The sequence below is a fragment of the Dermacentor silvarum genome, chromosome 6 (assembly GCF_013339745.2).
Source record: "Dermacentor silvarum isolate Dsil-2018 chromosome 6, BIME_Dsil_1.4, whole genome shotgun sequence".
NCBI classification, from domain to species: Eukaryota; Metazoa; Arthropoda; class Arachnida; order Ixodida; family Ixodidae; genus Dermacentor; species Dermacentor silvarum.
Genome location: NC_051159.1, coordinates 121,757,324 through 121,784,989, shown reverse-complemented (window position 1 = coordinate 121,784,989; position 27,666 = coordinate 121,757,324). Strand labels below are relative to the sequence as shown.

The 27,666-nt window shown below is 47.9% G+C and overlaps 1 protein-coding gene across 1 annotated transcript in view; it reads right to left on the bottom strand.

Moving 5' to 3' along the window:
- LOC119456860 (Down syndrome cell adhesion molecule-like protein Dscam2) overlaps positions 1 to 27,666 on the bottom strand; it is a 197,658-nt gene that overhangs the window by 116,938 nt on the left and 53,054 nt on the right. Inside the window, exons 7-10 of the mRNA XM_037718677.2 lie at positions 7,809 to 8,084; positions 6,398 to 6,564; positions 5,433 to 5,682; positions 1,254 to 1,412 (exon numbers count right to left, since the gene is read on the bottom strand). Of these exons, the coding sequence (XP_037574605.1) occupies positions 1,254 to 1,412; positions 5,433 to 5,682; positions 6,398 to 6,564; positions 7,809 to 8,084 (852 nt within the window). The remainder of the gene's footprint in view (positions 1 to 1,253; positions 1,413 to 5,432; positions 5,683 to 6,397; positions 6,565 to 7,808; positions 8,085 to 27,666) is intronic.

Sequence of the window (27,666 nt, the reverse complement as noted above, 5' to 3'; positions counted from 1 at the left end):
AATTAGAAACAGCTCCCTTGCCAGTGTGCTTCCACAATCCCTGTCTGATCTTTTGAATCCAATTTCAGCTTCCGCGCTCGAGTATTGGCTCAGCGGAAACAGCGTGCCGACACGCGGATGTAGGGACAATGCGCCGACGCCCGAATTGGCGCTCATCTCACCCTCCAGAATCGAACAATAGGCGAGGCCCACTCGGAGGTGCCCGTGAACCTGTTTGCATAGCGACGTCTTTTGTTACGATGTGACGATGCCTCTTGTGTAATGGGTTAATAACGTTTGGCGTCTTGACAACGACAGCTCTCCTTCTCTTGAAGTGTCGCAAGTACGCGCTTCTTTATTTCAGCCGGCGGACTTAATGCAAAGCCGCACAAAGTAGCACTTTTGCAGCGCACTGAACCGGTTAAAGTGACCTTGGATTGAGAATGCTTGTAAATGTTGTGACGAAAGCGTGTCGGTATAATGGCAAAAGCAGACACAGGGGTAGAGATCTTTCAGAGCTAAACACAATAAATGGGACGTACTTTATGCTCTTAATTTAGCACTTCTGTTTTAATTAGGTGCCTACACGTAGGAAATAAAGGCGAAAGAAAGCGAAAAAGGCTATTTGCTCAAAGCGCTAATGAAACAACCTTTAAGAACAGTGTATGAGTGTGGACTCACGCGCGGGCCGCAGTAAAGTGACGGGGCATAATTGATGTGGGGACGCTTTTGTCGAAATAGCTGCAAGTGCTGCTATTTCGGTCAGGAGTTAGTGAGCCGCACGATCTTCATAAACGTAGGCATACCGTGCTTTCAAAGTAAAAATTTTGGCTAGTTTTATTTCTAATGCTACCCGAAATACGTCAGTGCAGTTAACTCAGATCGTTTATAATCCCTGGCTGACAATGCGGGAGAGTATGGTCAAGACAGAGATTCTCTACACATGTTAAGTAAAAATTCAGCAGGATATGCTGAATCGACTTATCGAGGAATATAATTTCCACCAGACAAACAGTTTCATTATAGACATGGCGACAAATTATTTGCGGCAACAACGTGCCTAAATATTTTCTGTATCATTCAAATAAATTACGTCTACCTGAAATGAGCACAGTCTTAATGTACTGAGCAAGTTGTGTGCAGTGCGCGGAAACATTGCAATCTTATTTTGTAAAGGCCCAATTCGGTAACAGTAAGTACTCCGTGGAAAGAGCGATATTTGACAAGCAATTTCTTTTGCCCATTCCGCTGTGGTGATTTTGGCCAGCGCCTACCTTTGACGCCGACGTGCAGGCTGGCGCTGGCTGTCTGGCCTTCCTCGTTCGCCGCCACGCAGGTGTATTTTCCTGCGTCCTGGACAGTGGTGTCCAGAACCAGCAGGGTGCCGTTGGCAAACACCTTCTGGCGGTGGTGGAAGGGTAGCTTACGCCCGTCTGAAATACAGTAAGACGCGAAACTGTGTTTAGAACAATACGCCATAACCCGAATGAATACAGGGTGAGCGCCAACCATAGGGCATATTCTAGAAGGAGTATGGTTAGGCATGGTGCATTGAAGGACATGTTGGTGTTTACCCACAGTACAAAAAAAAAAGGGGGGGGGGGGAGGGGGGGCGTACCGATCAGAAGAATGGCACAAGTAACAGCCTAGTGGGAACTTGGAAATCATACGATCGAGAATGCGCCCGAGGTGATCGGGAACTCGGCTCGAATAGGCTACTCATGAAGAGGAACAGCCTCCAACACCCACGAAACTGAACAAAATGTGACGCATTGTCTGATTATGTTTCGTGTACTAAGATACAATCTAATGTTTTGCTCTTAGTTGCTCATGCGAACTTTACGGACACCTCCTGTTTGCTTGTGAACTTCGATTTTGCGCATAGGTATTCCTCTGCGGCCGAGTCCTTTCAATACACGTAGCCGCGATTGTTAACGCGATACTGTTTTAGCAAGTTCTTACGTAAACGCTACGTAGGTTGCTTGGTGTTGGCGTGGAACTTCCTCCTCTACGCACTTTTACTAACGCTTCCGGTCACGCGGCCCTCATATCTAACGAGTCGACATAATGCGTAAGGCTACGGTCACTACACTACAAGCGCGCAACTTATAATCGATTCTTCTCTGAAAGCACGTGCCGTGCTCTGCCCGGATCTCGGGAAATGTACGTCACTCGTAGCGCGCCGCCACGCACCGTAGGGGATAAGAACCTCCTACAAACGTTCGAAGTCGTGCGCAAATATACGATCCTATACGGAAAGGGCGCCCCACTGCGAGTATAGGAACCGAGCTTTAACTAAGGCGATTCCAGACACTTTCTTCGATACTACCCCCTCCTCTTCCTCCACCTTTATACCCCGTCTCTCCTCCACCGTGACCTTTCCTCAACTTCCCCCTTCGCCTCCCTGCCCACGTGACTGAGCCCGCTTCTCGATGCGAAAGGAAGCCCTGCGTGCTCGGATTTGCCTCGCACTTCCCTCTCATCGGATGCGGGTCACGTATAGGTGCTTCTGAAACGAGACGGCGGCCGGAGCAGCGCGCCCAGGTTTATTTCGCTCCATTATTTGTCTTTCTTTTCCTTATCTGTTCGTTTTGTCTCGGCTTCGTCGAGAGGGCGGGGTCCTTCCCGCTTCCCGTGCACTCCTAACCTGATCGCCGGTGCCTCTTTCGCCTCGTATTGATTTCCAAAGGGAGCTGCCAATTAGGGAAGGCCACATTTTCAGTTTATATGGGAGCAGCGCCTTTAATCTCGCAGTCCCTGCAGCAACGGCTGCAGCCTCAGCAGCTGCTGGGGGTAGCAATAAGAGAAAACTTCCGGGAGGGGGGGACTCTTCCAATTTTGCACTCTTACCGCTCTCGAAACCGGCAACGTGCGACGATGTCTTGCACGCCAGACGCTCTCTCTCTCTCTTTTCTTTTCGCAAACAAGGCGACGGCAAAAATAACAAAAAATTAAAGTTGATGAACTGTTGCAATGCAAACGAGGCTGGCACGGGGAAAGGGGGAGGGGGCGAGAGGCGGAAACTGCAGGCACCGGCGGTGGCTCTTCTTCATTTGGTGACACCGCGACTTCGTTTCGCCGCTGTCGCCGTTACGGTACTTCTGATGCTGCTGCGCCGCTATGCTCCAGGTCAAAGCAAACGTAAACGTGTCTTCCCGACGACTTTCTCTCGCAGTCTCCGCGTTTCTTCTTTTGCTTTTTCTTACTGAGCGATTCTTGCTAGCCTCCGGCGTTGTTTCTGCTTTTGATTTCCATTTCGCTCTTCAAAAGGGCGAGCGCGCCAAATCAAGTTTATTAGCGCGGCCGTAGCGCCAGTATTGCGACACGCCTTGCTAGCTCTTGGGCTTCTCGTAATCTTCCGGTACGAGTGTGTTGTTCGAAAAAAAAAAGAGAGAAGAGCCATTTATACCGGAGTGTTTCGACTAGATTGTTTTTCCTGTTTATATTTACGGAGTTTTTGTCCTTCCATTGCCGGCTTCGAGTTCCCGAAGTGAGGTTTAACTTTCGAGCAATCTCTGGATCTAAGTAAGTTGTCCGTTTACCCTTCCTTACTTCCCGTTGGTACCAAATGGCCGCCGTAAATTTAATCAGCCCCGGTAATAGGAGTTTGATACTCGCATTGCACGAAAGAAAGAAAAAAGACAAAATAAGGAACTTTCGGAAATGTTTCTTTGGAGTACGCGGATAATAGAATAAACGCTTTCTCGGGAGGTGCGAAGCTGAAAACCATTGGGACGCAGCTTACGCGCTTATATATACTATATATATATGCACGTGCTCAATGTGCTGTTTGTGGTTTTAGTATTCAAACGAGCAAAAGTAAACGGACTTGGCACGGTTAATGGAATTGTGCATAGTTAGTGTAGCAAGAGAACTGGGGCAGTTCCACCTTTTTTTTTTTTTTTTTGCAGTCTCTCAATGAAGGTTTAAAAATCTCTACATGTCACCAAGCGTATCACATGCGTCCCCAGGGCTGTCGCTACGCATTTTTTTACGAATGGTTTTTACAGCAGGAATTGTGCAAGAGTATAATTAGCATTGTGGACACTGCAAAAAAAAGCTAATAAATTATCTTTGCAGCTATGCCTGGTGAGCACAAGGCAGCCACAGAATAATGTCGTGTTTAAGTTTTGCGCAGCATGTATATAGTGCACATCTTTTCAAACTTTACTCACTCGACTGCCAGCGCAAATGTTTTCGCGCTCTAATGCGTTCATTTCGCCTGATGCTGTCAGTTTTTATTCGTTAATCTGCGTAACTTTGTTGACAATGTTCACAGCTGAATAACTGCCCCAATGAGTGGCCAGCTTTGAATGTCTGTGCAGAAGCGCGAAGCATCCGAGAAATGCGTACCTTTAATGAAAACATGGCCGCACGGCACTGCGTTGCTATAGGGCTAGACGGTCGATTAGTGCGAATAGCAGATTGGAAGCTCTCAATAAGTATGCGAGGTATATGAGCATGGATGGTCGTCACTCACCTTTAGATGAAAACGGCTAAACTCTGACTAGGCTGGAATAAACCATGCAATCACTAAGGAAAGACCTTTGAACCGGCACGCCCAGACCATTTCCAGGTTCATAACTGCCGCCCCTTTTCTATGGCTTCTTTAGCTGTGCGCCATTTTCTAGGCGTTTTCGAAGAGTACGTATGCGCTCCTTAGTTGTTCCTAGCCCAACCACCGTGCAACATTCCGGTGCCTTGACGCGGCTCCTAGCTGCAGGCCCTCTGACGTCTAGAGCTTCTACACTGTGGTACAGTTGGTTATCGAAAAAAAAAAGAAAATAAAAGAAAGGACGGGTTCTGACCATTTCGCGGCTCATAAACGTTGTCCGCAGTAAAATGCTTCGTGTTCGCAACTTTGATTTGCATTCCTGCATAGCGCATCGTAATGCAGCGAAGACGCATTTACAGGGCAATGCTGGGAGCACAGGAGATCATCGGAGTGGGTATAATTAAGCCCAAGTTTCGCGGGCTAGAGCGGCAGCGCAGATGCTCGTAACTTCCGCTGCCGCTAACACTTGGCGGAATGGTTGGTTCGGAATCGTGACGAAAATCTGTAGCGCGACAAGATGACATACAAAAAAAGACAGCGGCGGACAAACAGTGATATGTGTGCAATATAAAGGTTGAATTGAATTTGGGGGCCTTACGTGCCAAAACCACGATTTCATTATGAGGCACGCCGTATAATGGGGGGGGCTCCGGATTAATTTTCATGCCCAGGGGATAAATATTGCACGGGTCACAAGCGTGTACGGGTCACAAGCGTGTTTTGCATTTCGCCTCCATCGAAATGCGGCCGCTGCGGCCTGAATTTGATCCCGCGACCTCGTGCTAAGCAGCACAACACCGTAGCCACTAAGCCACCGCGGCGGGTGAATATAAAGCTAGCCACGTCGTCTGTGGGAAGCGCAGCTGACGCACGGTGAACGAAGCCGTCAAACGCTCACCTTTCTCCCAGTGCAGCGATCTGAGCGGGTACGTGAGCAGCGCGCAGTGCATCTCCAGCGTCTCTGTGGCTACGGCGGTGCGGTTGGATCCGAAGGGCCGCACGGCGGGCGGTCCGCGCACGGCCACGCGCGCAGTCGCCTCCGCCGCGCCAGCCGAGTTGACGGCTACGCACCGCCAGACGCCGGCCTCGTCGGTCCGGATGCGGGAGATGTTCACGTAGCTCGCCAGGTGGTTCTCGCCGTGAGAAGCCTGCGTGCGTTTGTCACGCGACGTTTTTTCGTTGTTGAAGAGGGAGAAAGAAAAAGAGAGCTACGCTGTATTTCTCTTTACCCATCGCGGTTACATGTTTTCCGTGTTTGTTTCAAAAAAATAAAAATAAAAAACAAACAAACAAACAGAAGCTTGTGTTGTCGCCCTTCTATCTGGCCCTGTTGCGACCACGCCTGTTTCTTTTCTACCTTTTTTTCCCCTTCTTTTTCTTTTTATGTCACTATAACTTCTACAAGTTCACCCAGTTGACAGTCCTTCTGATTGATTGAATAACTTTTATTTCTTTTGATTGAATAACTCTTATTTAAAGTCCTTCTGATGCTTTTTTTTAATGCAAGCTGGTGATTTCTTGCCTGGCTGATGGCGCCTGGCATGCTACTCTCGGTGTCCGGTGAAAGGTACGATGCACACAATGATAAGGCAAACGCACGAAACGGCACATACATCTATAGACAGGCACACACTCGAACTGTTCATTAAGTCTTATTAAGGTCCCTAGTCTTAAAAAAAATGTCGCATTTAGATACGTCTGAACTTCAGTTCTAAGTGTTACCTATTTAGTCTAAGCCTTCCAATGCTCATGCAGGAAAGGACATTGCTAAAAAATGAACAAAATGCGAACGAGAGTGTTTGTACACGTGAAACATGTGGCTCCTTGAAAGATTAGTTTTGTATGCACGAGGATCAAGTTTACCTCGCTGATGTCGACCCTGCTAGATTTCATGTGACGAGCAGGAATTCCATCGACGTTCCATGTTATCTTGGGAGCCGGGGAACCTGTGGCTTCGCATTTCAGGAGCAACGAATCGCCTGGTTTTACCTTGGAGTCCTTGGGCGACTCCAGCAGAACTGGAGCGGTGTCTGCGCGGAATAAATGCTAGGCATGAGCAAAATCAAGCCAAAATATAGGTTGAGTGACGGAATATACACTGATTTTCGTAATTATATTCTTCATATGTGCGGTTGACTGTCTGTGGTCCCAACTCGTCCAGCGATTGGTGGTGAAATTTTCTAGCCGGAGATTTCCGCCGACATTACAAAGGATCGTGAAAGAAGCTGTTTATTTGTTACGGCCAACTGTATGCAACTGCTAGTTAGTCCAAGTTTAAGGCAGAAAATGAGACTTTGTGGGAGAATGATCTTAGCAAGTGCAGAAAGTCTGCCTATGTCGGAAGAGCAGGCTTGAAAGAATGAGAAATGCAAAGTGAGCACGACGTAGAATGAAAATATTCGGGAGAAGTGTCAAGTGCTACAGCAGCACTACGGAGTAATTCGGGGAGCACGTACTTATACAGCTCCTGGAGCACAAGCAGAAATGCTGAAAAAAATGTGCAACTTTATTTCTTTAACGCAATAATAACCTAATAGATATTGACCTGCAGGAGCATACTTTCAATGTTTTGGAAACAATAACTTGTTTGGTAGAACTGTGCCCAACTGTAGCATTCTTTAATAATAATTCGGAGTTAATTGCCTTGACGCCTCTACAGAACGAATGCCACAAACAAATAATTACAGACTCAAGGCGTCAAGTCGATTGATTTGGAGCTTACGAATAAGGGACCCAACGGCCGAACGTTTATTCGTTAGTCGGCCTTATGGTTGGTGCGTCAATAAATAAATAAATAAATAAATAAATAAATAAATAAATAAATAAATAAATAAATAAATAAATAAATAAATAAATAAATAAATAAATAAATAAATAAATAGATCAATCGATCGATCAATAAATAAATTAATTGATCAATCAATCAAACCTGCAGAACACCTGAACGACTGGCCAAATGGGTAGATAAAATTTTTAATCCATCCACTGACTTGCATGAATGGCCGCAGATAGGAAGCAGCAACCCAATTTCCGATTTATCTTTAGCGCTGCGGATCTGCGTGAATTTCATGGCGCTCGATGTGCACGCTGCAGGCGCGGTTGCATGGCGTCTCACGTGATTGCAAGCTTTTTCTCGTACAGCCGGAGCCATGGAAGGAACGCGCTTTAGCCGCAAGTACGCCATGCGGCGAAGCGCGACGAAAAAAGCGTTTCACATGACGGCCGCTTGGCGCCTGCAGTTTACAGAGTCCAGAATGAGGAACTGGGGTCTCACCTCCGAGGATGAGCTGTGCCGATGCCTGCGCCTGCGCAAGGGCGTTGTAGGCCAGACACTGGTATATGCCGCCGTCCTGGGCGGCCACTGTGGACAGTTGCACGAGGCGCCGGTCGTCGAGCAGGCGAACACGCACCCCGTCGTCGAGCAGCTCCCGGGCGTCCTTGAACCATCGAACCAAGGGCGCGGGTTGGCCCGCAGCCGCGCAACGCAGAGATGCCGGCTGGCCCACGTGCGCTGTCAGCACCTCGGGTTCTAGACGTGCTTCCACGGGAGCTGCAGCGGAGGTGACAAAATCGCGGAAACAATGAACCTCCGGAGACAAAGGGGAAAAAAAAAGCCAACCAAGAAACAGACACAGCTGAACACGAGGTCGCGGGATCGAATCCCGGCTGCGGCGGCCTCATTCCGATGGGGGCGCAATGAAAAAAAAAAAATGCTCGTTTACCGTGCATCTGAGCGCACGTTAAAGAACCTCGGGTGGTTAAAATGAATTTGAGAGTCCCCCACCATGACGTGCCTCATGATCACATCGTGGCTTTGGCTCATGAAGCCTCATAACTTATTTCCGCGTTATTCGCAGCTCATTCAACAGTAGCTTCAGATATCTTAAAGGGACACAAAAGAGAGAGAGAGAAAAAAAAAACACGAATAAGTTTAGCCTTAATAGGCGTTGTTGTAAAATTTTATTTTTGATAATTCCGCGGTAACAAGTTTATTACTAGAAGAGAATATTAACGCCGAAGTTAAACTCTCCCTTCAACTTCCCGTCGGAAAGCCAGTGCCTGTTACGTCAGTGTAACGTCATGTATATGAACGTACCTTTCTTGTATTTGGGAATTTGTGGATCAGAAAAAGCACTTGAAGCGGTTCTAGCCTTGCGAGCACTTGCCGCCAATTTCACCACCTGATCGCTGTCTTTCAGAAAAGTAAAAAAAAAATGAAAAAAAATGAAAAGCCTACGTATGTTGTTCAATGCGTCATCATGCACGAATGCAGCGCCAGACAGCGGCGGTTTGGGCGAGCTAATGTTCAATGACGTTTTCTTGAATTAGCGCAACTCAGAATGTGTGAAGGAAGCAGCACAAACAAGCAGAAACAGGAGACAAGGGCACACTAAACTTCCAACTATTTATTTCGTGACACCTGTGAAAACATTTATACTCAGTAATAATTTATACCACACCTCTTGCACAATCTACAAATGTGACTTGAGGTCCTTTTGCGCGACTAGGACTTGCCACATTCGCAGGATCTATGAGCTTACAGAGTTTTTCATGGAAGCAGAAAAAAAGACATGCTGACATTCGTACGCTAACGGACCTTTCTTTAAATAGTGGGATGCAGTGTAATTGAAGTATATCACACCTACTTTGCTGCCAAAAAGTACCGTACTTGCGCCTTGTCGACTGTCATTGCGAGACTGACATTGCCAACCGTAAATAAATATCACTTTGACTGAATTAGTTATAGATGAGCAGTATATACAACTAAAGCAACCTTTGCAAGCCGCACGGCTAGTAATTGCATAGGTTTTACAGCGCAGCTGTCTTTGGTTAGGATCCCTGGTTTTCTTCTTAGCGTAACGTCGACAGAAAACAATGGTGGGCCGATCCCGGTGGCAGTGCAGGGCAGAGATAATGGCTCATACCGCCCGTAAGGCAGAGGCTACAAGCACTCAGCGAAGTGAAGCGAACAGTGCATACATTCTTTGGAATAGCGCATACGACATAACAGCCATACGTTTCAGTAAAGAGCAAGCTCAAACCAAGCGTCCGGGCCACGTAATTGATGATAAGCCGCTCGTGATAGCAATAGGAAGCACCTAGCGCTCGCCACATACGTTTCCCGGTAAAGATCACTGTTGCGCAAGCGATGTGGGGAGTGACACACCTAGCATTTTGTATATAAAACAACCAGCCTAGCAACTCATTTCAATGTTGTTGCAGCACCGCTGTGGGCGGCGGCGTGCTGTCAAAATTACCATTACTCACATTACTGTAAAGCCAGGAAGCAATTGCAACAGCGTTCAGGGGTTAACATAAATGGTTTGACCAAAAACACATAAAATAAACAGAAAAGATCTGGAGAACACGATAACAACATACTAATCAAGGAAAAAAGAAAAGCCTTACAGATATATAAATTCGAATTTGAGAACACGTTAATTATGCAGTAGTAAACGTAAAAAAAAAGATAACACAGCAAATAAAATGATGGAATTCGCTGTATGTGATTCGTGCTCAATGAGGTGATGCACCTGTGTTTAGCATGAGTCACGAAAAATGATTATTAACCGTTGCGCGAAGTTTCTTACAGCAGTGCGTGATACAATGGTGTCTGTTGGGTTGTTCCAGAGCGTATTATCCTGAGGGAAGAAAGAGGAATTAAATGCTAATGTGTTACCACCAATGCGTCACTTCTGGTTAGCGGTAATGGCAGAGTTTGTTTCAGTTTATGTATTAAAAAAAAAGAACAAAAACTGGTATATTTGCGAGCTTTTCGTGACGCTCCGGCTCGTATTTCAAACGTCAAATTTTATATGGAGGCTCCTCTGTACGTAAACTACTCAAAACTAGGCTTTTTATGGGGTCCAGAATTTTGTTACAGTTGGTCAATGGAATACATTCTGCAACAGACGCTTGTAACAACCTCGGGTAACCGCTTTGCCAGGAGACTTTCTTTCATTTGTGTGCATGAGCTTAGGATAAACAGTGCGACGCACGCACTATATACTCTGTCCTTGGTAAGGATAAGTGCGCTTCGATGAAATCTGTTGAGAACACCGTACTCCACGGACGATTACATCCAGTAATGGTTCACTGCGCTCTACACTATGTACACGGGGCGGTGCAGAATAGGAAAAAGACTCAAACGTGCATTCTGGCACACGACGCATGTCATTTGAAGTCTATGTACATTTTATAGCTTTCCTTGCGGCGCAGACATCTTTTCCGCATTTTAAGAAAATATTTATTCACGTATATTCAATGGCGTGCGTAAGCTAGCAAATTGCAAAAGATTTCATGAATCAGCGCATGTATGTTAGTCTAAAAATATTTTATAATCAGCGAGTGTATTTTACAGCACCTTCTCTAATGCATTAATTCGTTAACTGCTGTAGGTTTATGTTCGTGGGCTCAGAGCTATTACGTGGTAATGCGGTTTCTCACATTGGCAGGCTTTTCGGGACGTTACTGTATGAAACATGAGCAAGTTTCTCTAGGCCCCTAGCAGTGTCAAAACAAACAGCTTATGTCAACACTTACGACAAAACTAATTTTCTGCCATCTTCAATTTTGATAGCGGGCGTAAAAAGCATGGTCTCAAAGAAAATGAAGGGGAACACACAGTCGACGGCGTTTGTGTCTGCGAGATCTGCCGAATTGTTCGAAGCATACCGGCAGACTCGTGTCATATGCGCATGTGCTTCGGAGGCCACTACAGGCCGTTCGCTCGCACAACATGGGCGAACAACATGCATCAACAGCTGCACAAATTGCAGCTGGTGATGCATGTTGCAGAATTTTTTTTCTTGAATTCGAAAGTTGATGAACAAGAAAGGAGTAGTGAAGAGAAAGAGGAGGAGAAGGCCTAAGATGGCGAGGTTGCCACTGAGATTACCTGGTGACTACGAGTCTCTGAAATGCTCGTAGATAAATCAATAACGACCGGCTTTCTCCGTCGTTGCAGATGTCATTCGTGGAAAGTGAGACAGAAATTTTATCTGAATTCTTTTTCGACACTGGGGGTAAAGGAGTGCACCCACTGGTTCTCATGAGACATGCTTTAGCAAAGAGCATGCATGCAAGCACGGAAACGCCCATGTGTTTATGTCCGAATTGCAAGGAAAGCGTGGCAAATGGCCCGCCATGGTGGCTAATTGGCTATAGCTTTCTGCTGTTGAGATGTGATGGACGCACATAGCAAGAAGCTCCGTGCAGTGAGAATGACAGGCGGTCAAACTCAATGTGAAGCCTCACGCTACGGTTTCTTTAATGAGCAGAATGTGGCTTTGGGGTGTGAAACACCGTATTTACTTCAATTTCTAGTCTCGTAAATTTGCATGGCGCTGTCGCAACTTTGGCGACGGAAAACTCGCCGCCTATGCAGCTTATCAAAGGACATTAAAACAATTTCAGTTACGCTACACAAGAAATTGTGTATGCACCAGCTTGAGGAACTGTACGTGCTACATGTTAATGAAAATATAGCATAAATTAGACATGGCTATGTCAAACAGTACATATATTCATCTCAGTACATTCTTGTCATTCCGTCGTCATTATGCAACCGTCGCCGTGCAGTCGTCGTCGTGCTCTCGTTGTAATTCCATCGTTGTCATTCGTGCGCATATTGGATCGTTAGCCTTGGTTTCTTCTTCGGCATTAACAAAGTCTGCATGAGATTGTAACCTTCGAGGTAGATAAACATTGCAGGACATTACACACCGCGTAGTATGACAGTAAACAAAACTGTATTCTACGTTCTTTTTGATGGTGCGAAAAGCAGACACGACACACAAAAGCTCCACTACCATCTGCTTAACGAAAGGAAGGGTTTAGGGGAACGTATACTTGTTCCGCGCATGCGCAGTACATTGCCAGCGCAGACGTCGCGACATGTTTTTCTTGATATACGTTTAACACACATGGTGCGCGAACAAGGTATTGACGAACATGGTGAAATGGAATTTATTTCTGTGTAGTGTCTTCTTGTCGCTCCATTAAACATAGTTTGTATTAAACCAAACTAACTTGCCGAGCAGCAAGTTTTGAACAAACTGTGCTCATCGTCTTTATTTATATAGCAATTAATTCACCACGTTACTTGAGCTTCACTTTCCATATACACCAACGTTTGTGTTGGATCTGCATATTGTTTCCTATGTCGCTATGGCTTCATTCTTCGCCAAGGGTTTCTCTTCTTTTTATAACACGTCGAAGTAGAGAAGTATAGCCTGATCATCTATGAGGCAGGTGCGAACATTTCGTTACATATACTGTGGTGAAAAATCATGTGTGGCTCTGCTATCGCAAACACTAGAGACCAGCGGAGCTGGGGAAAGCCTATTAAAGTAGTGGCGAACCAGACACTTAGTCTAACTTTTGCTGGACTTCCCCGATCTGCGCTGGTCCCTAGTGTTTGCGATAGCAGAGCCACACATAATGTTTTTGATATGCCAGTGCAGATTGAGAATGCTAAGATGTTCTCTTCGGCGACGCTTGGTTTCAGCTTCCCTAGCTCTCGCTCTCTCTAGTCGAAACCTGCCGGGCGCGTTCGGTGGGAACACAGGGCGCGTTCGGTGCGAACTCGGGGGAAACGTGGTCGGTAGTCGGCAGCAGCTGTACACGTAGCACAGGGGGGATGGGGGTTGAGAGTTGGAAGAGAAAGGGAACACTTGCTGCCACGATATTCCGTGAGGGGAGAGGGCATCGCCTCGAGTCTACGTCACCTTCGCTCTCGCAAGCCTGTGTTATTCGCGCGTTCCTGGTCCGCGCTAGGAAGCCTACATGCAACGCCGTTTTAAAACAGCGCTTGAATGTAGGCTCCCTAGTCCGCGCAAGCTTAAAAAAAGTTGTCGCAGTTTCACCCGAAAGGCGAAGCATCAATTGCGATAGCAACTTAGTAGAGAGCTATACGGAGTAAGGATAGTAGTTTTATCCGCTGTACAAACTTGGACATGCAGCAGCACCGGCAACACACAGCGCTGTTGTCGACGCCGTCGGCGTTTTGCCCGCGTTCGCACAAAATGCGTGCGGCGTTGGTGACTGTTGCCGGAGCCTCTGATATGAATAGGCACTTGGTGCCGCAGCTAAACGTCGCCTCCCTTAGCTCCCCCCCCCCCCCCCCCCCCCCCACGGCCTTTCGTGCGTCAGAAGGAGGCGCGTTTGCACTACATATATGATGATTGTAAAGGAGGAAATAGACGCCTACTTCTGCAGCCCTTAAGGGAGCATGGCACAGAACGCGCGTTTGTTCTCCGCCGTGCGTTCACTCCCCGTGAAAGCGCGCGTCCCTCGCACCGTTTCACTCGCACATACAGCGTTCGGCGGCGCGCGGCGACGATTTCATCTCCATTGACGTCATACGGAACCTCACGGCGACGGCGACGGCAACGGCGACGGCTACGGCGACGCCGACGGCAGAAATCTGCTTTGGAGTGTCCATATAATTGCTATCGCAATAAAATGTCGCAGTTTCACCCGAAAGGCGAGGCATCAATTGCGATAACAAATTAGTAGAGAGCTATACGGAGTAAGGATAGTAGTTTTACCAGCTGTATAAACTTGGACATTCCGCAGCACCAGTAACGCGCAGAATTGGACATTAATGCTTTAGCAATAACAACTTATAAGAAGTGCATAGGTGTCCTCGGATCTTTTTTATTGCGATCAATTATATGGACACTCCAAAGCAGATTGCTGCCGTCGCCGTCGCCGTCGCCGTGAGGTTCCGTATGACGTCAATGGAGATGAAATCGTCGCCGCGCGCCGATCGCTGTATGTGCGAGTGAAAGGGCGCGAGGGACGCGCGCTTTCACGGGGAGTGAACGCACGGCGGAGAACAAACGCGCGTTCTGCGCTGTGCTCCCTTAAGGGCTGCAGAAGTAGGCGTCTCTTTCCTCCTCTACAATCACCATATATGTAGAGCAAACGTGCCTTCTTCCGACGCACGAAAGGCCGTGGGGGGGAGGGGTGGGGAAGGGAGGCGACGTTTAGCTGCGGCACCAAGTGCCTATTTATATCAGAGGCTCCGGCAACAGTCACCAACGCCGCACGCATTTTGAGCGAACCGGGGCAAAACGCCGACGGCGTCGACAACAGTTCTGCGTGTTGCCGGTGCTACTGCATGTCCAAGTTTATACAGCTGATAAAACCACTATCCTTACTCCGTATAGCTCTCTTCAAATTTGCTATCGGAATTGATGCTTCGCCTTTCAGGCGAAACTGCGACAACTTTTTTCTAACGTACGTTATTGTTTACGTCTTCTGCTTATGCGCAAACACAACCTGTCATGATATGCGACGTGGATGCGGCGATGACTTGCAGGCTACTGCAACCTTGTGAGAGTGGTGAAGAAAGTGTTGTGAGCGAAGGTGAATGTGTGCAAAAGTACGAAACATAGCGATCACTCCCACCACGCTACCCCCGGGAGCGCGGATACAAACCTCTGAGTCTGTACGGCGATATGTCCTTTGTAAATGTCGTTTGTCCTGCGAATGCTGTTCGTGCTTTTCCTGAGCGCGCCACAGCTGTGTGGGCAACCCCTCGTCACGTCTACCCCGCGAAACATCGACGCCAAATCCAGAGGAAGAGGTGAAGACTCCACGTGCTACACCTGAGCGACTGTGACGTGGACGCATTATCAGGAGTATAGGAATCGTAATACCTAGTAGCGCCCACCGACGCTGCAACGCGGGGCGCTTTGGTCGGCGCTCCCAACTGGTGCCTTGGCGCCGACTGTCAAGGAAGTAAAAAAATTGTGGTTGATCCCTCTTATGTAGGAATCGGTATAGAACACGAAAGTGAAACGTGTCTTCAAGAAGTAGTGTAATGTTTATTGCACATTGATATATAATGTCTATTGGTGTTTTGTGGCTAAAGCGCCCTTAGGCGTTGATGCACCCACGCTGACGCCTGGTGGCACGTCTCCTCCATCACGACTACCAACGTCGATGACCATGAGCAACCGTCGTGCATATGGAAGCTGCACTACGCTGCACACGCTAGCACAACGCGAAAGACGAAGCACGTAACTGACACACTAATACAACGCGCAAGACAAAGCACGTAACTGAATCGTCACCGAGTCAAATCAGCGCGTACAGCGCGTCGTAATTGCAGCCTCCGCGATCAACTTCAGAAACATTTTCAGAGCTAATTGCGGAGGCCACGCTCCGCTGTGCTGAGTACGGTGAACGCCACCTAGGTGGCGTTGGTAGTGCTTCTTGATGCCAGCGTCCCTTCGAATGCTGGCATCGAGGCGTCGTAGTGCTGAGACCACCGAAGCGTTCACTGTCGGTGCGCGTTAGTGTCATAATGCAGTACTTCTCTTTTATTGCGATAGCAATTATATGGACACTCAAAAGCAGATTTCTGCCGTCGGCGTCGCCGTCGCCGTTGCCGTCGCCGTCGCCGTCGCCGTGAGGTTCCGTATGACGTCAATGGAGATGAAATCGTCGCCGCGCGCCGCCGAACGCTGTATGTGCTAGTGAAAGGGCACGAGGGACGCGCGCTTTCACGGGGAGTGAACGCACGGCGGAGAACAAACGCTCGTTCTGTGCTGTGCTCCCTTAAGGGCTGCAGAAGTAGGCGTCTCTTTCCTCCTTTACCAACACCATATATGTAGAGCAAACGCGCCTTCTTCTGACGCACGAAAGGCCGTGGGGGGGAGGGGGAGGGAAGGGAGGCGACGTTTAGCTGCGGCACCAAGTGCCTATTTATATCAGAGGCTCCGGCAACAGTCACCAACGCCGCACGCATTTTGTGCGAACGCGGGCAAAACGCCGAGGGCGTCGACAACAGTTCTGCGTGTTGCCGGTGCTGCTGCATGTCCAAGTTTATACAGCTGATAAAGCTACTATCATTACTCCGTATAGCTCTCTACAAATTTGCTATCGCAATTGATGCTTCGCCTTTCAGGTGAAACTGCGACAACTTTTCTGCTCGTAGGCGGCGGCACCACCCCGAGCAAGAGCGCGGGTACACGGAGGAGTGTTAGATATATAAGGCGCGTCTGTGTAGCTCTTTGCAAATGCGTTTGTGGCGCAATGGGTTAAACGCTCGGCGATCTATCGTCGCGGACCGAGAGGTCGTGGGTTCGATTTTCAAATTTTGCATGTTTGTGGAACTTTTTCTTCTGGTTTCTTTCTTTGTATTATGTTCTATGACGTACTTCCGTGACGGAAATACGTCAGTGAAGTCTTGGTGGACCCCGGCATAAAACACTTTCGTGTTAAAAATGTCACAGTTTCGCCCTAAGGGCGAAGCAATGAATGCGATAGCAACACAGCAATGTCATACGAAGTAAGGTGAGCGGCTTTGGTAGCAACAACACGCAGAACTGTTGTCGACGCCATCGGCGTTTTGCCCGCGTTAGCTCAAAATGCGTGCGGCGTTGGTGACTGTTGCTGGAGCCTCTGATATAAATAGGCACTTGGTGCCGCAGCTAAACGTCGCCTCCCTTCCCTCCCCCTCCCCCACGGCCTCTCGCGCGTCTGAAGAAGGCGCGTTTGCTCTACATATATGGTGATTGTAAAGGAGAAAAGAGACGCCTACTTCTGCAGCCCTTAAGCGAGCACGGCGCAGAACGCGCGTTTGTTCTCCGCCGCGCGTTCACTCCCCGTGAAAGACGCGCCCCTCGCGCCCTTTCACTCGCACATACAGCGTTCGGCGCGCGGCGACGATTTCATCTCCAAATGACGTCATACGGAACCTCACGGCGACGGCGACGGCGACAGCGACGGCGACGGCGACGGCGACGCCGACGGCAGCAATCTGCTTTTGAGTGTCCATATAATTGCTATCGCAATAAAATAAAGGAGCGCAGCGCGTGCTCGAAGCGCAAGCTCGGCACGCGCAGTGTTGTTCCAGGAGCTTGAGACGCTATGTAGTCCTCGCAGCCTCCGCTCGGCTCGCCGCCTTCTGAGTAGGAACGACGACACGGCTCGTTCGCCGCCGTCACGTTAATTCCTACAACCTGAAGCTCGCCTTACAGGCCACATTAAAGCCCCTGCGTGGGCGCATATCTAGCAATGATGTAAGGATCAACCTAGCAAGTCATCACCCTTGGTTACAAAATCTCCAGGATCGGCTTAATTTTGATTGCACCATCTCCCGGATCAGCCCAGATTACTATTACATTGCCTCCGGGATCGGTTCAGTTTACTTGGCAAGAAACAGACGGACAAACAGATTACATGTCCTGGGGAATGAGAAAAGAAAGCGTCGCTTTAAAATGGTCAGCATGGTGCTCGTTATTGTAGGGCCAAAGGGAAGTTTGTTTGGTCATTACGAGATGCAAATACACATAGCGTCGTCGTGACGCTACTGCAGTCGTTCCATCTTCGTCATTATAACTCGCATAGCCCATCGTCTCAGAGTGGTCGTCGTACCATTCCCAAGCCATCGCCGTCATGCTTTCGTGTTAACGTTTCACCACTTCAGTAACGTAAACGACATGAACTGCAACTCTCGTTTTCTTTCACACTTAGAAAGATCACGTATCATTGCACAGTTGTTACGCGCAAGGAACCACAGAGAAGTTGCTATACCGAGATAGTTAAGAAGTTCATTCAACATGGCTGCAGGCGCTTAGGTACTTTTTCAACGCGATAGCATTAAGGACCCCGTGTCGCAAAAAATCAGGCGTCGGCGCCGGTGTCGGCGTAGGCATCGACGTCTAGCGGAAATAATCATGCCGAACCACATCCCGAACCACCCCGACCTAGGGTGCCTACATGCAACGCCGTTTGAAAACGGCGTTGCATGACGGCGTTGCATGTAGGCACCCTATCCCGACCGAGCGCGCCCTTCGCGTGGCGCAAGGCTTTTAGTGAACAAAAATTGAATTTCTCAAAGGAAAAACCATCAGAAAAATTGTAAAGTACGACTTAACCACAGTCTACGGATGTGATAGCGTCGGATTGTAATTTGAATATCTGAGAAAAAAGCCCGATAAGCAGTCAGGCATCTTTGAATGCTATCGCGTTCCACTCTTAAAGCCGAAGCTTAAGCGTCCTCCAAATCCGATGGTGTTCGCTGTACTTAGGTTCTAGGCAACATTGAGGGGAATGTTGAAAACCGAGCCTTTTATTGCGATAGCAATTATATGGACACTGAAAAGCAGATTTCTGCCGTCGGCGTCGCCGTCGCCACAATCACCCGCTTTACAATCACCATATATGTAGAGCAAACGCATGCCTTCTACCGACGCGCGAAAGGCCGTGGGGGAGGGGGGGTGGGAGGGAAGGGAGGCGACGTTTAGCTGCGGCACCAAGTGCCTATCTATATCAGAGGCTCCGGCAACAGTCACCAACGCCGCACGCATTTTGAGCGAACGCGGGCAAAACGCCGACGGCGTCGACAACAGTTCTGCGTGTTGCCGGTGCTGCTGCATGTCCAAGTTTATACAGCTGATAAAGCTAATATCATTACTCCGTATAGCTCTCTACAAATTTGCTATCGCAATTGATGCTTCGCCTTTCAGGTGAAACTGCGACAACTTTTATTGCGATAGCAATTATATAGACACTCCAAAGCAGATTTCTGCCGTCGCCGTCGCCGTCACCGTCGCCGTGAGGTTCCGTATGACGTCAACGGCGATGAAATCGTCGCCGCGCTCAGGACGCTGTATGTGCGAGTGAAAGGGAGCGAGGGACGCGCGCTTTCACGGGGGCGAACGCACGTCGGAGAGCAAACGCGCGTTCTGCGCCGTGCTCCCTTAAGGGCTGCAGAAGTAGGCGTCTCTTTCCTCCTTTCCATATATAGAGAGCAAACGCAACTTTTTCCGTCACGCGAAATGTTGCGGGGGGACGGGAGGGAGCTATACGGAGGCGACGTTTAGCTGCGGCACCAAATACGTATTTATATAAAAACGCCGCGCGCGTTCGGTGCGAACGCGGGCAAAACGCCGACGGCGTCGACAACAGTTCTGCGCATTGCTGGTGCTGCTGCATGTCAAAGTTTTTACAGCTGATAAAACTACTATCCTTACTCCGTATAGCTCTCTCTCTACTAAATTGCTATCTCAATTGGTGCTTCGCCTTTCGGGTGAAACTGCGACAAATTTTCTAACAGCGGAGCTGTTTAAGCCGAGCGTTAGTCCTTAACATATACGAACAGAAAATGTGGGCCAATCCTGGCTGTAATGCAGAAAGGGTCCAAGCGCAATGGCACATACCCCTGTGAACTAGCGAAGCTGAGCCTGTGCAGCGAAGCTGCCCAGGCCCAGCTTCGCTAGTTCATAATAGATGTCCTTTGTAAATATCCTTTGTCCTGCGAATGCTGTTCTTGCTTTTCCTCAGCGTGCTACAGCTGTGCGGGCAAGCCCTCGTCACGTCTACCCAGCCAAACATCGACGCCAAATCCAGAGGCAGAGGCAAATACTCCACCCAGCAAGTCACCACCCTTGGTTGCAAAATCTTCAGCATCGGCCGAAGTTTAATAGCACCTGCTCCTGGATTGGTCCAGATGACTATTTACGGCCTCCGGGATCGGTTCACTTTACTTGGAAAGAAACAGACGGACAAACAGAAAACACGGCATAGGGGATAGGAAAAGAAAGCGTCGCTTTACAATGGTCATCATCGTCCTTGTTATTACAGAGACAAAGGGAGAGAGAGAGAGAGAACAACTTTATTTAAATATAGACTTCAGTCCGGGTCCACCAAAAGGGTGAGGCCTAAGACAAAGGGAAGTTTGTTTGGTCATTACGAGATGTAAATACGCAAGACGACATGAACTGCAACTCTGTTTCTCTTTCACACTAAGAAAGATATCATTCCACAGTTGGCCGCGCAGGGCACCGCAGACAAGTTGCTATACCGAGGTAGTTACGATTCTTATCTAACCAATACACAGTGTCAGAACCGAAGCTCTGCAGGCGCTTATTTTTTAGCGGCGAAACACCTTAGGGCCGAGCCTTGTCCCTCGTCGTCGTCCGTTGTCCGTAGCTCTATTTTGCATGGAGCCCGCTAGAGGCGCTGCGGTGCACAAGGGCTATATAAGCGCTTATACAGTGTACACATGGTCAGTATATATATAGTGGATCCGCCTTGTGGACTCCCCGGCTACAATTTGTAAATTGCAATATGGGCCATCAGGTAATTAGTGAAGAACTTAATCAGTGAATTATTGTTAATGATTCGATTATGCACGTCAATTTCTTGTGCAAGTAATGTCCACCTCTTCGAGTAGACCAGCTCATTAACTAGAATTGGGCTATCTGCAACAGGCAACCTTAAATAAAGTTTGAAAGTGTTAGCTGAAACACCTGTGTATATGTATATATATACTTATATACGGGGGGTGCACGCTTACCCGAATGATCCCCCTGTGCTTCGCCCACTCACCATAATTCACTTCGTGGATTTGCGGTGGTATTTTTTTTTCTCTCTCTCGGGTTGGTATTACCAGGGCATAGTTTCTATGACCAGGGTCATACAATACTGTTGCTCTTATAGAAACTCTAGACATACCATCATTTACCCTTGCAGCTTCGGCAGATGATACAGCCTACAGTGTCCATGCAGCCAGGTACTTAAAGGCGCAGCTAACATACACAGTCTTGAAAAGCCCACGCGCTTGCTCTGGTTATTCGGCATATCTCGTCTGCATACTTATTTAGCAACATAGGCAGCCTTAGCATAAAGACCGTACAATAAAATTTCATAATCTTCCTTGATATCCTTTAACTTAACATCTCCGAATGCAATGCAAATTTAAACCTGAACCTTTGCCGTAGAAATATTCGTCAGTAATGCTTGAACTAGTGGCGCAAGGCTAAAGAAACAGTGGAGCTGACCGGAACCTAGATGGTCCTCGCCTACGGGTTATGATTTTCCGGAATGTATTGATTATTGATCGATTATCGATTACCTATTGATTGGCTATCTCACGGCATTGGTCTCGTATTTGTGCTAGGCTAAACACTACCAAGTCATCTCCAGCATTTCCCAGAATTTATTGATTGAGCGATTATCGATTAGCTATTGATTGGCTATCGCAAGGTGAAGCGAGGCGCAGCTGTGCGCAGTTACGTCATCGCTAGCGCGGCGGCGGCGGAGGAGCTAGGCGAAGTGATCGGTGCAGCTGTGCGCAGTGACGTCATCGCTAGGCGAGTTTTTGCGAACGCTACGCGGGGAAACAAAAAGCTTAAACAGCTCCACTGTTAAAAACACTGGCTCTCCCGCAATCGAGATTAGAAATATGCACGAAATGGCTACCATATGGCGTCTTCTGCTGCCTTTGGTGCCGCCGCCTTCAATTGCTTTTCTTCTTTCAACAGTGCTGCGCGCTCATCGTCTGTCGCTACTTTTCAAGCGAAGGTTGTATTCGCTAGCTTGCGGCGGCGATGTAACGCTAAAGGGCCGTTTATAGTCCGACGTTATCGGCGCGAGGGCCAGCGTCGTTTGCGGCCGGTCACGCTACGCCGGTTGCGCTGCGCCAGCCGAAACGCTATCTCCTCTATACTCCGACGCGCGCCGTTGGCAGTTATCTTCGGAGCATGCGCAGAACGATCCCAAGCCCGCGCGCGCTCTCAACGGCTGTCTGCTACCGTCGGCGAAGCGGCGTGGGCGCCTTTATTTCTTCGCGCGAAATGCAATGTGGGTGAGCGCAGTCGGGGCGACCAACGCGCGAATGGAGGAGTAGTCAGGAGCCAATTCGGCGCCGGGCCCGTCGAGGCGCGTCGGAAGCGTTGGCTGCGCCGGTCGTTTTCGCCAACGTGACGTAGCGTGAGCGCGCGCTCGCGTTACGTCGGACTATAAACGGCCCTTCGGTGGTCCCACTCCGGCGGCACGAGTCCCCGTTTTCAGTACTTTTGGACTAACCATGGCGGCTCTTCTACTTAGGATATGAAGTTGTCGTATAAACCATAAAAAGCTTAATTCTTGTAGATTCCAACTATATATAATATAAAGAAAATGATTGGCGTGATTTAGAAATAAATGTTCACGAACAAGCATGAGATACATGGTTTTTGCGAACTGTGTCTCAGTTGTGACCATATTTAGAAGAAACTACCGCACTTACTGCATTGCGGCTTGCTCTGTAGCTTTAGGAAATATTTATCTAGTTCCTAGAAGTAGCAAAATTTTGGATAATTTGCAACTTTTTGGATAATTTGCTTTTGAAAATCGCCAAATATCGCGATCTTCTGTTGTAAACAGCCCGGCAACTACATGCTCAAGGACGCTAAATTTTGGATAAAGTAGAGTTCAAGGAATTTCCATTTAGGACGCAAAATTTAGGCAATTTAGGTTTACTTATCACCTGCTTTTTTTATACAAAACGCTTCAAATATTTCCCTATCGACCTGCCTATGGAGCCGCCTGAGCACACGAGTGTTGAAAGTGCGCGGTGCGCGAGCACCTACGGCAACAACAACAACGTTGCAACAACAACAACAACAACAACAACAACAACAACAACAACAACAACAACAACAACAACAACAATCGTGCCCGCAGTAACGATGAACTGCCCTTGACAGTAGCACGCTTCCCGACGATGCGGCCAGCGCGCGCCGCCGTAGCAGTCGACGCGGTTCAAGATAACGCGCCTCGACCGTCTGCGCCTGCGCAAGCTGCTTCCGGCACCCGACTCCAGCGCTCGCCGCATCGCGATGCAATGCGCTCCGAGATTTCCCCTAAGTGTGAAACAGACTGTACGTACAACCATAAACCCTTCACTAGCGAGAGGGCAATGCCACCGACTGTGGGGATGTCTGTGCCGTACAAACGAAAGACGCAATTGTGATATCCACTGTGTATAGATCTCCAGGCACACCCAAGTTTGATATCGAGAAGTTCGTGACCACGCAGTTTGCATGGGTTCGCCATGATGACACTACCCCTGTGATCATCGTTGGGGATTTCATTGTGGACATTTCAAGACGAGACAAGAAATGGTTCACCCAGTTTGTGCAAGAAGAGTTTGCTTTGGAGTGCCGCACCAATTATTCGACAACGGTCGTGTATAGATTTAATTTTGGCGAAACTTCTGTTAGAGGCTGTAACCGCAACTTCCGATACAGCTTTCTGTTTCTCAATACCTGCTACAAAAATGTGTTTTTCCGAGCGTGAAAGAAGCCCGCGAATATTGCCGCGCGTAGAGCCGCTCGAGGCACTTTGCGTGTATTCGCGGGCTTATTTCACGCTCGGAAAAACACATTTATGTAGCACGTATTGAGCAACAGAAAGCTGTATCGGGAGTTTTCCATGTTGCTCTACAATGTTCTCCTTGACACTTTGATAATTAGGACACTATTTCTCGAGTTAGATAATTAATTACAATTAACTAATTAAATCTCAGTAACGAACAAAATTATTGGCGGATACTCCACTGTACTGGAAACAATACGCGCTAGGTTTGCTTCGCGTAACGCCGTTCCTCGTTTTTTTTTTAAAAATCGTGATAGCTGGGATACCCTGTATATCACAATAATCACAAAGCTATCGTCACTAACAGTACCAAATGATGAAAATAAATACATGTATCTTTTTCTAACCATGCGGGATGTGCTACAGCTTCGCTGGTCATCTACCTTCACAGAGTGGAGTGGCTCCTCAATGTTTTAAGCAATCGACATATCGAAGCTGTGGAAGAGAGAAATAAGCAATTAAGTTTTGCAGAATTTTGTTAGGTTCGAGATCGACGATCACTCCACCTCGCCCTACTATCTACAAGTCGTGATCTCTTCGTTAGATACAGCGACTGCTTTGGAAAAGCGATGGGGTAGCGTTTTAATCGTAGAGCAAGACCATTATTTTTTGTATCTGTGGCTTTCCTTCTGAGGAACCCTTACGCGAGAGGTGCAGGGGGGATCGCAAAGAAAATGCTACCACACGTAAGGCACTTGCATGTATGCGCATAAAAGCGAAATATTAGAAATAAGGTGGCTGATAAAGCCCGTCAAAAAATCTGAACGCAAGTTTTTTTTTTATTATATGGTATTTAGGAGATGTTGGCGCCTTTAATTGGCGCCGGCTACTTCTTTTCACATAGAGATACAAAACAAATGAAAAGAACTGCAAAAACAACTGAAAGTCGACTCCAAATCACAATAACACAAATTCCAGTCACATAAGTACACTAATGTCACACTAATACTGAAAGTCAACTCAGAAACTCAGCAACACAAAGTTCAGTCACAAAGGCGCATTAAAGTAAACACAAAATGCAGTCACATAAGTAAACTAATACCACACTAAAACTGGAAGTCAACTAAGAAAAATAGCACACAAAGTGCAGTCACACAGGTGCACTAAAGTAAGCACGAAGTCCGGTTACGTAACTGCTAAAATCACGGCACATAAGATAGCACGGATTAGGCTCAAATGAAGGTACACGGACCCAGGTGTTAAATTGACCAAATAAAAAATCCCATAGAGTGAGCTTATCACAGATAAACACTCTTTTCAATAGTTTCCGAGAATATTACTCGCTTCTACAAATCTTTGGAGGGTCATTAACGCTCGGCTTTGCAATGAATATGTTCGCCAAGGACCTAAGATCTTCCTGAGGCTGAAGGGCCGGCGGTCTAATGCCCCTAAATCACGTGCTAAACATTGTCTGTGTGTGTCTTGTCGCGGACATTCTAACAGAAGATGTTGCACATCCTCATCCGCGTGGCCACAAGTACATTGCGGACTATCAGCTAATGAAATTTTTTGTAGAAAATGTTTTGTGTACGCGGTACCGAGCCGCAGACGGTGAATGAGCGTTTCAGAGGCTCTGGTTGCATCCAATGTGGACGGGATTTTGAATTGAAGCTCAGGGTCAATGTGAAATAAATCTGAAGATTTCGAGGTCTGATTAAACCATGTCGCTTTGCAACCACGAACTGAGATCTGTCTTAGTAAGTGCCGCAAATCGCCTTGCGTTAGAGGGAGACCGTACGTGGCGTTAATAGAGAGTTTTAGCAGAGCGACGCTTACGCTCCACTCCGCTCAGATTTCACGCTCTGAGATACTGCAGGGAACTGCGTAGATTTCGCATTTGATAAGCGCGTCTTGCCGAGACCGGAGCGACGCGCTATCAACTTGGTTGCAAAACGACTAAGAGCCAAGTAGACACGCTGTCACGCTGCGCTCAGTCGGCCTTGTAGCGGAGCTAGGGAGGCGGTCTTCGTTCAGCTGCCGGTATGAGCGTTGTGCGCAAGCGCAATAGCGTTCCCGCTAAGCGGTTGTGTGGCATTTTGCTAGCATATACCGGTCTGAGCGGAGCGGACAGCAAGCGCTCAGCTAAAACACTCTAATTGTATGCGCTTGTCTAGCTGCCTTATCTGCTGCAACATTACCAGGGATTTAGTGCTAATGGAACCATTGTTGTATTAAGGCGTTTTGGGATCCAGAACGTATAGTATAAACATCGGCTAATAGTTTGTTCTGATGAAAAGATCTCCTTTTTTGCCATTTGGTGTTGTTTGTCATCGGAAAAAGACAGCTAAATGTAGCGTTTCTGCCGTACCAAATTGAAAACACTTCGCTCATTTCTTCATTGCTACATTTGAGCTATATCGTTGCTTTGTTATAGAGACGACTGCATTAATAGGCTATCCTGAACGTCAAGAGCCACTTTCACTTTCTACCCGTCTTGAGGGCAATATGTTTTCGCAAGGGGATGTTTCGTTATAAGGTAAGAAATTTGTTCAGAAACCACCGAAGAGGATTGTCAATGTAATCAAATTGCAGAACGCTTCAAGAAATCTCGATTTATTAGAGGAATGATGTGCTTGACAACACATATTCGTTACAGTGAGGATATTTAAGTAGCGTTTGTTGTTTTGTTGCGCAATTCAGACGAGGACAAATTGGTTAATCAGCACATATGTAGCGGTAGTATAGGTGGACAACACGTGCCTCTCGTCGAACTCTGCTGCACGGTTACAGGAACTCTCCACGGGGAAAACAAGTCCTACCCCACTAAATGGTTTTACGAGTATTTGGCCAGAATTAAGCGTCATGATCGCGCTTAACATACGTTCATCAGCGTTGTCTTCGGAAACGAGTATTTGGCCAGAATTAAGCGTCATGATCCCGCTTAACATACGTTCATCAGCGTTGTCTCCGGAAAACATATTAAACAAAACAGATTTCTGAGACCAGCATTCTATACGCTTGAGAATGGGGAGGCTTACTTAAGAAACAAGCACATGACCACATAAAAAAAAGTATGTCCGACGATTACGATACTTCATAATGTGAAATTTGAGCGCAGCTGTATACGTGTTTTCATGTTGCGATATATTGAGGCAAATAATTGGAGACCGAAATCACCGGCCCGACTGGCAGTGGGCCAGTAGCGTCAGCGCCTTCGCAGATGGAGGGGCCGTACGGGAACGCTGGCATAATGAGCGGCATCGGCGCCAGCTTTGGAAGAAGACGACGACGACGGCACGAGTAAGATAGAGAGAGAAACAACTTTATTTAAATTAAGATCGTGCTTGGTCACTGTGGGTGGAGCCCCTCTTCCAGGGCCCCACTGGCTATTGCGGCGCGCCGGGCCTGCCCTTAAGAAAATATGAGATGAGTTTCAGATGAAGGTCTGATGACTTTTGACATTACAGCCAAATGAGTCTGTGATGCCGCTCACATAATGAGTGGCATCGGAGCCAGCTTTGGAAGAAGACGACGACGGCACGAGTACTGGCACGAGCACGAGGGGCAGTATGGGAACCTTGGCAAGATAAGCGGCATCGGAGTCGGCTTTGGAAGAAGACGACGACGAAGGCGCGATCACTGGAACGAGCGCGAGGGGCCATATGGGAACGCTGGCATGATGAGCGGCATCGCTACCAGCTTTGGAAGAAGACCACGACGAAGGTGCGAACAGTGGCTCACGCTCAGTCCAGGAACGGACGTAAAAGAGCAAAGCTCTAAGACTATGGCGAAATCTCGTAGTCTCGTGTGGCCATTCTATCTTCCCCAACTTTTCGCCATACTCTGCTCCTCCGTTTTTTCGCCTCATGCTTTCATTGTAGCCTCTTCCTCCGCTTTTCTCATCGCGCTTTCTGCGTTATCGCCGTCTTTCGTATCCCGCCGCGCTCCGCGTTCGCTTTTTAACAGCGAAGCTGTTTAAGCCAGCCACAATTAGTGGTTCGTGGTTAGTATCAAGAAACTGCCATGCCGTA